The sequence below is a fragment of the Vanellus vanellus genome, assembly GCF_965231255.1.
Source record: "Vanellus vanellus genome assembly, chromosome: 7".
NCBI lineage: Eukaryota > Metazoa > Chordata > Aves > Charadriiformes > Charadriidae > Vanellus > Vanellus vanellus.
Genome location: NC_138912.1, coordinates 11,364,789 through 11,376,369, shown reverse-complemented (window position 1 = coordinate 11,376,369; position 11,581 = coordinate 11,364,789). Strand labels below are relative to the sequence as shown.

General features: G+C 40.4%; 1 protein-coding gene across 1 annotated transcript in view; it reads right to left on the bottom strand.

Annotated features, from left to right (window-relative positions):
- Positions 1 to 1,603: 1,603 nt before the first annotated feature.
- Positions 1,604 to 11,581, bottom strand: part of GPAM (glycerol-3-phosphate acyltransferase, mitochondrial) — a 36,709-nt gene continuing 26,731 nt past the window's right edge. The window contains exons 19-23 of the mRNA XM_082486259.1: positions 10,917 to 11,057; positions 9,985 to 10,174; positions 9,817 to 9,875; positions 4,894 to 8,626; positions 1,604 to 3,701 (exon numbers count right to left, since the gene is read on the bottom strand). Coding sequence (XP_082342385.1) covers positions 8,510 to 8,626; positions 9,817 to 9,875; positions 9,985 to 10,174; positions 10,917 to 11,057 — 507 coding nt within the window. The 3' untranslated portion in view covers positions 1,604 to 3,701; positions 4,894 to 8,509. The remainder of the gene's footprint in view (positions 3,702 to 4,893; positions 8,627 to 9,816; positions 9,876 to 9,984; positions 10,175 to 10,916; positions 11,058 to 11,581) is intronic.

Below are 11,581 nucleotides of genomic sequence, written 5' to 3'. Positions count from 1 at the left end.
AACATAGAGCATTAAGTGGTCTTCCCATTTGGAGACCCTCTCAGAGCCTGGAGCTGAGTCCTGTATCTGCCCGTATCAGTGCAGCGTCCCTCCAGCGCACAGCCCTCCCCACCCTCTCAGCTCCTCACCTCTGCACGTGACCTGCGATAAAACAATCCCCGAGGAACTGACCAGGCTCCTTCCAGGGGGTCCCACAAACACAACATCTCCTGCACTGAACCCACCTTTCAGCTCATCCCAAGTCTGCAACAGGGCACGACACACCAGGCCATTGCAACCGCAACGTCTCAAACCCGCTGCGTCATTTAGATCTGATTCTTTAATAAATGAAGAAGTGAGGCTTTAATAAGAGATAAGGGAGCCTTGGACTGCTTTGCTCAGACTAATCTTTTAATGGTTGAAAATGATAGACAAGCTGCTCCAATTTCTTATCTAGCATTTTGCTTTGAATTATTAATAACCAATTTGTACTTAATTCACTTAGTTCAGAAAATTAACTACATGTGTCACGGGTTCCAACGTTTTTCATTATTACTGCCTTCTGCATCTGCAAAGGGATAACTTCATATAAATCAATTAACAGACGAAAACAAACACACAACCTCCTGCCCTGGTTTGCTCTCCTAACTCTCTGGACCATAGCCAGAAACAGCAGCTTCTAAAATTTCTATGCTTCTTTGCTTCAGACTTCCTTAAACTACAACTTGGGTTAATGATTACAGCGTGTGAAGGGATAGAATTCTCCTAATATCTAAAAGAGTTTTCCCCGACTCTCGGACAAAGAGAAACAATTTGGGGCAAAAGAGACAGAATCCGCAGTGTTGAAGGAAGAACGGAGGCATTCTAAAACTTAGAACTAGAATTAATTCACATTATATCTAAGTATTACTTAAATGTTAACACAGACATGTCTAAACTTCCCCATTTCCAGGGAACATTGACTGGTTTGCATGGAATGATTTCTTTCAGAAATTTGAAAAATACTGTTCAAGGAACGTGCCCTGTTTTATGGCTTTCCCAAAACATAGTTTCTTTGCATAGAACATATTATTCTAAAACCAGCAGTATAGCATTAAAGTTCACCTCATGGAGTCAGGCTATTTTCAAAAATAACAAATAACATTTATCAAGGAAAACAAAGATTACTGGATTAATCAGGCTAAGCTCCAAAAGCAAGAGCAGATGAATGAAATTTCAGTGACAGCTGAATGAAACATCACAAACATTTCAAATCCAATTGTTTTGTTCCAAGTTTTTATGGAAAACTTTTTTGAGAAAAAGCTTGTTCTACCTTCATTTTCAAAACCCCAAACTGAACAACATATTACTTCAAAGCGAAGTCTTTCTTCAGATTTAATTCTTTCACAAACACCTTGCCAAAATAAAGAAGCAAGTTCAGAAATACACCTGCTTTTTAGCACATCGATTTTTAAGGAAACAGGATTTTCTGATAGAAAAAAAAAAAAAAAGTAAAAAATTATTCAGTATTTTTAATCATCATGTCTGGATTTTAAAGGAGCTTATTTTTATATTTTGGGGGCTCTGTTTGAATGAGAGAGCTGAGTCACCCAACCAAAGAGCTGCTGTTCAGAAGGACGGTGAGAAGCACCTGGGAACACGAACGGTCACGAGGATGACGAGTGCCTAAACTTGTAGCACACAGGAAGAAGAAACTGGGGAAACTGGAGGCTGTAAGTGGCCAGCCAGAGGGACAAAGGGAGAGGCTTGCAGGCAAAGGTGTTGCATTATGATAATTAAGTTTAATGAAGGGGAAATATCGACGCTGAAAAGGGGCTTTTACAGCCTTCTGGCAGGTAGTAGTTTAATTGGCGTTTTCCATCCTGCAGAGACAAGAGGAAGTGTGATTCTGAAAGGCGCCGAGCACCACCGCTAAAATGAGGCTTCAGCTAAATTTGGAGAAGACGTATGTTAACGTAGCCGTAAGGTCAGGCTGTAAAACTTTCCACAGATATGCAGAATGCTTAACCGGGGAATAAGCCCACTCCATCAGCCCTTCCTCAGCCTCATCTGAAGGAGGACAATAAATGAGAGGTGGGACATTCGTTTTACAGACACGCTCCAACCAGCCGTTAACAAACCGGCTTGGCTACCAATTACACAGCCGCCGTCGCACAGTACGGAGCTCACTTAGAGCCGGCGCTTAAGTATTCTTGGAGGATCCTGGAAAGCCTTCCAAAGGAAACGTATTACGCTAAAATAGTGCCACTGTCAACTCTGTGGCATTTATAACTGTTGTTGTTTTCTTTGCGTAGGTGCAATCACTGGAGCCTGAACTCCCGGGATAACGCAATAGTCACGGCAGCGGTAAACCCAAAACACAGGAACTATCGCTCGGCTTTCAGCACTTCCAAAGCGGGGCCAGAGTTAAACTGTAATCTGTTAAAAGATTACAGGGTTAATTTGTAATTTGTTAGGGTAATCTGCCAAGAACAGCCTGGAAGGTGGAAATGCCAGGGGCAAGATTCCTCACCCGTTTTCCAGTCACCGGGGATTTTACCAGGGGCAGAGGCAGGAGGCTCCTACACGGCTCTCCCTGAAAGCGCTCGCGCAACACTCGAGACGCAGTGCAGAGGCACAGCGATGTTACCTGGTTTCCTCTCTGCTCCCTTCCTCAGCGCTGCTGGCACTCCGCGTGCTTTTTGACACTAAACAAACAGTTTTACAGAACAACCGTAACAAAGCCCTCCTGTATTTTATTCCTGAAGGACTGTAGGAACAAGCAGCGTAACTCCGGGCTAAAGAGCCGCAGACCACCAGGCAGAGCAGCCTGGCCAAGCTGCTTCTGCACAAACCCGTTTCTATTTCTCCCGGGAAAGGTGCCTGGACCTGGAGAGCAGACCTTCACCTCCCGTCCGTTCCCCTCACCACCACATGGCACATCTGGCAGCGACAGGGACCCGACACCCAGAACAAGGGAAACATCAGCCCACTCGGGCCATTTATTTTGGTGCTTCTCTGTGCTTACAGTAAAAATAGTTTACAGTCTCTAACCTGATTCTTTTCACTGTAACTGAAGACTAAATTCACTACTTTCATCCAACCTGGGAATAATCCAGATTCTTCTCTTCTTTTCCACAGGGGTCAGGGGTGTGGGGGGAACAAAAGCCGTTTTTTTCCCTTCCATCTTGCCCACATCATCCTTCAAACAGAGCTGCTCAAACAGAACCTGGTGTCCCAGCTGGGACCTTATCAATCCGAATGGACTGGAAAGCTTTGCCCCGTGTTTGTCCTTCATGCGCAGACGTAAGGTACCTGCGCGTGACGTCTGCCCTTTCCATACCAGCGTGCCACTTTTGACTCGTGTTCTGCTTGTGATCTGCCAGTAAATCGGAGTTTTCTCCAAGGAATTGCTACACAGCCAGTTTATTTCCTCTCCTGTGCCTCCGCATTCAGTTTTTCTTCTCTCAGCTGTAAGACCTTGTACTTCCCTGGTTGAATTGCATTCTTCTTTTTACCCTCAGATCTTCCCACAAATGCATCATTACCATTGGGATCATGACAACCCCCAGTGTACTACCCGGCTCTCCCACATCTTGTTATCTACAAATGTAAAGAGCAAACTCTCTCTTCCATTCCCCAGGTCACTAATGAAGGGACTGTACAGATGAGACTCAGAACAGATGCACTACTAATAGTAATTCTTCCACTCCATAATTCTTCCATTCTGACTGTGAATCGTGCTTTAAGGAGAGAAAAAAACCACACTTAGTACCTGTACAGATGCAGCCTTCCTCCAACTACCATTGCTTGCTAATGAAAATACAAATTAGGAGCAAAAGAATAGGTTCATGGGTGTCACTGAACTTCATGGGGCCTCAGCCCCGCTATCTGATCCTCACCTGTCAGAGACTGTCACCCTGTAAAACATTTGAGACCCAGACACCGCAAGTACTATCAGTTTAAGAACCAATATTATTACTATGCTGGAGAACATCCTTTTTATGCAAATTACTCGTAGCAATTATCACACACATCTTTTATTGAAATATCAATTGCATAATTACATATGCATGTATTTGTATAACTAATAGTAATACAATAATTAATTAAATCGCTTTTGTTTCTGTAACTGTCAATGCTTTACGACAGATGAAATCTAAAAGTCTCTTTGGGGCTTACGATCTCTCATGTCTGAACTGTGGCATAACACGCAGCAATCAACTTTTCAAAAGCCAGAAAGTTCCTTATTCTAATAACAGCATCAACTATGATACTTGTTGGACAATTACATTAATGGGTGGGCCAACTTACAGAAGAATTAATAAGGATGATACTTCTCACCCAGCAAATGCAAAGTGCAACGAACATCTATAAAAGACTGAAACGAAAACGTTTCAAGCAGCAATTCAGATCAGTGTGGATCTTACCCTGAAAACATGGGGCTGCTGAAAACTTGGTGTACCACAAGAGAGAACAAAGCAGAGCGCTCAAATCAAGTGATCCTTCTAAATAAGCCTGACAAGCTTTTATTACAAGGAAACCGAATTAAGCAAAAACCGGAGATAAGTGCTTTATCTGACATTTGGGATTTTAAAAGACTGAGAAATAGGAGGACATTTACAGAAAGAATAACACGGAAGGTCATCACCAATAAGAATTGCGTTTTATTCAAGCTATTGACAATAATTGGATTTTAGTTTCCTAGCTCAGCCTAGATTTGTCAATTAACCGAGCCTTGCTTGCATGTGAACATTGCTAGAGGCCTCTTAAAGAATCAGTTGATTACACCTTCTTTTTTTTCTGAAGGGTGAAACAGCATCCCTCCTTCTCAATTTAAGTAATGATCATCTATGCAGGTTTTATTATATTAAAGCCCCACTCCAATTGATTCACATTTGCCAGATGCTGTCAGAATTGCTGACAGGTGCTTACTGCGCTCCAGGTCAGCTTGAAACCAGGACAAGAAGGGACAGTCTGCAGCACCGGAGCCCTCCCAGACTCCTGAATGAGCCACCCCTCCCTGGAAGGCAAGAGGAACTTTTAGCGCCTTTAAAAGAAGCGGCAGCGTACGAGAGCCTTGTGGGGCTGGGGAAACAGAGAGGCAAAGTAGCACCTCCACTTCACAACAAAACAGACAGTGACCCAGGAGTCAGGATGTCACCTTGACCCGCTTTTTAAATGGTTCTGCTCCAGTGCATACACTGCTAGAGATACATCTGCAATGGAAGCTTTTCACGGTTTAATTTCAGAAACTGCTTAGAACGGGACAGAGTTCTTGAATGAATTATCTTAGCTGGTTATTTAAAACAAAACAAAACCAAACCAAATGAAAAAACCACTACGAGAGCTTGTTAAATGTCATATTAGCAAACGGTTTAATTTATTAAAATGACTCCAGTACACCTCTGTGCTTCTACACGGCATTACACGTAACAGGTAAAATGTGGTAACATTCTCAAGGAAGCAGTATCAGGCTCGTTAGCACAGAAACACAAGAGCAACAGTATCTTACATCACCTCCCAGATCAACCTTCTTCTACGTGGTGATTCGGACGCTTCTTTGAGGAGCAGGCAGGCCGTTGAACGCAAGCGTGCGTACCCGCTTCCTAATCAATACCGGTGAATAAAGCCCTATACTGTCAAAGAGAAGGCAGGTATGCCTCCAACGTCAGTGGGAGTAGAAAGCAAATGTATTAACAAGTTTGTGATCCCCGAGGGCCTGGGCAGCTGTGGCAGCATGGGAAGTGGAATTCTACATTTTCATCACTAAAAATGTGAGAGCTAAAGGATGCACATGGAAAGGTTAAGTTTCTCGAAAGATCCTGGCCCAAAAGGACTTGCACACCTGAGTAATATGCTCATATGATGAGACTCATGTAAGTCTTTGTAAGAGGAGAGTCTTAAAATACATTTGTGGTAATTCAGGGCCAGTCTGTTCTTCTTTACTGGTTAACTTTACTGAAATTAACTCAACCTGTCATTCTATCAGCAAAGGAAACATGAGAGGTTAAGAAAATCAGAAGACACTGAAGGTGTAAATACAGTGCAAAAGTGTTAGTTCTAGTTTTTGACTGTTACAGCCCGATAATTTCATATTCTGTGCTTTATTTTCAGGGAAAAGCATAGTTGTCGTGTGTCATAATATACACACTTGCATATATATGTATACAAACACACTTGCTGCAGAATGCAAAGGCTTCCAGTGGCATATGATTTTCACATGCAGGATTTTTTCAAACCAGTTTTAGAGGTGCCCTCTCCCTCTGCATACTAAATGTATTCATTAATGTGTATTCACATGCATTATTATCCTACCCACTCACTGATTTATATTAACCAGATTTTTTTTATATTTTTTTTTAATGTAAGCCTTAAGTTATCTTAGTTGCAAAACCTAGCCAGAACACTCCAGTGACCACAGGACTGGGCTTTATGGTAACTAATATGTCAGCTGGCAGAACATTCTTCATAAAACAACTCAAGTTTTGTTTGCTTCATATTGCTTCATTTTTAAAAAGCTTTTTTATGTACAATCATCATTGTTAGTACACTTCAGATTTGCTGAAATGCAGTAAACTATGAAAGCTCGTTATTCAGAAGCACCTAGTCTGTTTTTGACATTAAATGGAAGCCATCAGCAAGAACCATGGAGCATTCATTCACCAGGTTAACGAACAGTGCACATTAGCTAGTATGAGATGAAACTGTTTTCTAAATAGCTAGTAGACTTCACAAAACAAATTATGTGCGATGTAGTCACTATCCTGCTGAGACAGCAGAAGAACGTAAGAACAAAAGCGACTCTAGGGTCGGTTTCTATTTGTATTAATTTAGCTTTGGTTCAGAAATTCTTTAAGTGTTGTAGAGCACCCGGTTTAGTGACAAAACACGTGCGTCTCACAGTGCTAACAGTATAATGCTAATAAACTATAAACTGCGGGTTTCAAATATTAATAGCATTTAATAAAAAAATTTACAGAAATATTGTTGTTGACAAATGTGCAGTACAAATGCAAGCTCCTTGGCCACAAACTCAAATCGTGTGCATCAGTTTCGTGCTGGCGTAACAGTGCAAATGCTGGGATTCAAGTATGCTTTTCCGGATTTATGTTAAGCAATAGAGATTACAAGATGAAGTTTGGGGGATTGCTCACAAGGCCAGGATGCAAGAATCAAGCGAAACATTGCAGTAATTGAAATGTTTGATTTCCCTCATATAGAAGGCCATCTAAATGAGGAAAACCACATTTCACAAGCAAACCAGCTTCACATACCACCAAGTTATTGCTTCAGCTAGATCAGCTGTACTAAATACAGGACTAAAGCTTGCAATCTAATCTCCGCTCACATGAAGGAAAGATGAAATCTACAGTGCAAGTCCTCCACGCGAAAGGATCAAATCGCAAGACCAGAGTACTGTTTCATAGGACAGAATTTATCCATCATTCATTTTTTCTGCAATTTTTTTTTTTCTTTTGTAAGTCAGTTAGATCAGAGTCAAAAGTACATTCTTTATGGTATTTCTGTGTTTCTAGACATTACTACTTCATGCCAATTTAGATCTGCTCAGCAACAGAATACAGTATGAACGCTCGTTTCCAAAGAATCGCAAAAGTTATTGCTGAAATTTTTAGGGCGAAAATTAAAAATTATTTCACCAAATCAAGTCTTTAATCCACTTTAAAAAAAAGATATCCAACATCCTATCAATTAAAAAAAACAAACTTAATAGCTTTTTTCAATTAAATAATAATCTAAGATTTTACAAGATATTCACATTCAGGCAACTGTCTCCTGACTTTCATCTGGCTGAACGACAGATGCCATAATAAAAACAAGAACGTTACTCTCACATTCTTCACGACAGCAGTGATTAGTGCAATTTACCACTGCACTACACAGCTCTAATAGTGCAAGGTGTGCCTGCTAACAATGTTTCTCACAATCATCTGCTACATGATCATTATTCTCAGATGTCTGTAACTGTTATTCTCATTAGAATTTTGGCATTTATGTTAACATTTATGAAAAACTATGGCTTTATCCATGAAATATATATCCTGCCAAAGCAAAATTTTTTATACCATTTCTTTAGAACAATAAAACTGAATAGGAATGAAAATTACTTGCTTATGACATAAGCTGTGTTGCCACTAAACTCCAGATCTCAGGGTTAGCTACAGATCACAAATATGTGTATTTGTGCATCTGTTACAGTCTTTAAAAGTACATTTAAAACATAACACTGATAAAACTTCACTCTTCATTTTAAACCTAATTCTAATAATTTATCTTATTTTTTGCAACATGTTTAATTACTTGTATCCAAAATGTCATCTGAGTATCGCTGGATTACAACAGGATTGGGACTGTAAGAAACCCCAAAATGCATACATAAGAAGGCACTTGTCTTTCAGTAGTTCAAGTCAGAGAAGGCCTTACCCAGACAGTGGCACCTTACACTTTGAAGGATTAGCAAATGTCCCCAGGCTTTGACACAGTCTCAAAACCTGTCTTCATGTCCCTGGACAAAGGTGCTGTATGTGGTCTATAATACCATGAAGCTCATGATGAATTCCAGTAGTTTTTGCCTGTTGCGCTGAGGTAGGAACGTAGTGCTTAGTTCCAGAATAGTGTCTCTTCTTTGTTTAGTCTGATTGAAGACCTAAAGCACAGCATGAATATAAGTGAGTATGACCATGTTACAGGAATCTCCTTTCTCTTGTGATTAAATGTTTATGGTCTATACTAAAGTTGCCCTCATTTACCAGTTGGTTTTGTCCGCTCCCCCCCCCTCCTTCCCCGCATTGAAGGCTTAGATGGCAATGCCTTTAGGTGTTATTAGAATTCATTCAATGTTGAAACCCTTCAAGGGGTACGGAAGAGAAATTAAGAAATAAGCACAGCACAATAAACAGCCAATTCCTAACAGCAAGGGATAAAACATGCACTCAAAAGGCATCTGAACTGAAAGTGTAAGCACTTTGAAAACAAATTGAGATGCTCTGCTCTGAACTGATGCTCAGCAGATGCTATCTAGTTCCACTTTTCCAACAGCAGAATAAACTAGAATTAAAATGATGGATTTGATATGTGCTTTCTTCACAGCTTTCACAGTCTACAGGAAGATGGCTTTACTATAGGCTTTACTATAGGCTTTACTATAGGCTAACTAGCGTTAGATTATAGGACTTAAAACCCCTTATCTAGCAATACTTTGCCTAAATGCTGATGCCTTCAAAATTATAATGCTAACTCCCATCTGGCATTCAGGAAGCCATGTCATTCTGATGAAAGAAAAACTCTTTATTGGCAAAATCTAGATAGGTGATTTAAAATTCAAAATGCTAGTGGTAAAGTGCAAAACTGATCCTTTATTTTAAAGAACACCTGTATCCTCATGATGGACACTGGAGGTCTATTAGGATGGTTCTCCTGGAGCATCAATCACTTGTAAGCCAAACTTCAACAACTAATACTTTTTGAAGATTTAAGTAGTCCTTCAAACTTAAATTTAGCTGTTACTAAGCGCAGAGCATGCTCTCAGCCTTCCAACATTGTCACTGATGTTCAATAACGACACGGAGTAGAGCTGTGAATAAAAATGTCTTGTCACCTAGTCCTCATCTAGACAGGTTTTCTCAGGGGCAATAAGTGCCCTGTTCTGCAGTGTGTGCTCTTCTCCTACAGTCCTGAGTCTTAAGGAAAACAAAATGCTCAAGCCCCACAATACATTTGCACATATACATTCACAAATTTTAAACTGACACTGAACAGATTCTACGAATTGTCAAAATTGTGCTTGTTATTAAAGTGAAACTTAACAGTCTTCAACTTTGATCATCAAACACTTACCCCAATTTCCTTAAAGACTTTCACTGCATTTTTCACGTGACTGTAGGTTGCACTCTCAGCTGCAAGAAAGAAAACCCAGAGGTAAACAAACTGCAATTGAATTTAGGCTACCTTGTGCTAGGAGGAACAGAATGAATCAAATCCAGTTCCAAAAACAGTTTAACATACCATATACAGCAACATTCTTCTCTGTCCTGCTTATTAAGTGCCTGTGTAACTTTTGAAGGTATTCGGACTCTGAAACTGGCCCACTAAAGTTGTGCACAAAGATGACAGCAGAGCTGTATGCCTCCAGTAAAGGACCCAACAACCTCTGCAGGAAAGTGATGTATTGCTGGTGCTCTTGAGACTGGCTCACCTAAGAAAGGGCAACAAGAGCTTAAGTGACAGAGACAAGTGGAAACAAGAAGTGACCTGCAACACAACGCATGGCAAAACAGCAGCCCAAATAATTCTTAGTACAAAAAGGAGTACAGGGGCACCACACAGCACGTTATGAAAACATAGCAAAAAAAGAGTTTACCACGAGGGAGAAAATAGACGCAGTACATCACAGATCAATGCTACTTTTTTCTCCTCCAATAACTAATTTCCTCAGATAAAGTTAAAGACATCATACTGTTCTGCAGCCAACAGAAGGGCTACCATACACTCACAGAGACGGACATAGGTTTCCAAGTGTTAACAAGATACCTTAAAGAGTGTTTGTGTGAGAAAACTGGTAATATGTCTAAAATCAACACGACCAATCTATGAAGCGAAATTTATGCTGAAAATAAATACCAGCCGGATGTGCCCCTTTTAGAGTATGTGCTGTCAGTAAAGAATAAAACATTTAGACAGTAAGATACTTAAGCCTTTATCAGTTTTCATGACACTAACCATTGCCCTTCCACCACCCTACAAGATTCTTTGATGTTTCTTACCATGGGGAAAACAGCTGAAGAAGAGAAAGGTGTTTTACTGACTGCAGAAAAACACAGCAGACTAACACAGAACCAGCAAAAAACCCCATATTATCATTATCCCTCCCGAATTAGTCAAGTAGTTTGCATCTCTCGCAACAAGCTTCAATACCCTTAGCCTTAGGGTAATATTACCTTCAGGTAGCAATCTCTCTGCTCTTCTCCAAAATCACTGTCTTCATCTTCCTCATCACTTCTCCAAGATAATGGCTCGGGAAGTTTTTTATCCCATTGCTGTTCTGTAACACTGGGGCTAACATCCTCCTGATCATCCTGCTTAAATTTGAAAGACAAAGTGGTAAATAGGTAAAAAACCCAAATCCAGGCAAACAATAGGTTTATTTTATAATCTCATCTGACTTAGTCAGTCCATTCATTGACCAATATTTAATGAAAGCAGGTGAGACCCAAAACCAGACAGGGTTGAGACAAACACAGAAAAGAGACATTGGGTAAAAAAGACTGGTTTTCTTTAGTTTGCCTGTCACATAAAAGTGAAAACCTCTCAAGTGTTGCTGAATCTTCCTATCAGAGGCCATGCAGTAGCAGTTGCCAAGAAAGTGTTTTTAGTTGTTTGGACAGAAAGTTGAGATGCTATATGGACGTGGATGTTGCTAACCTCTGTACTACAGAGTAACCTCTTAAATACAGAGTAATAAACTCTGTCTTTATTACAATAGCTGAAATCTTAATTAACGCAGAATGCCACAAGTTGCTATTTGTAAGTGGTAACTTTCTGCCTCTAATGATGCTGTTCTTGCATTTGTCCCCACGTGAGATACTGGTTAGAACAGAACAAG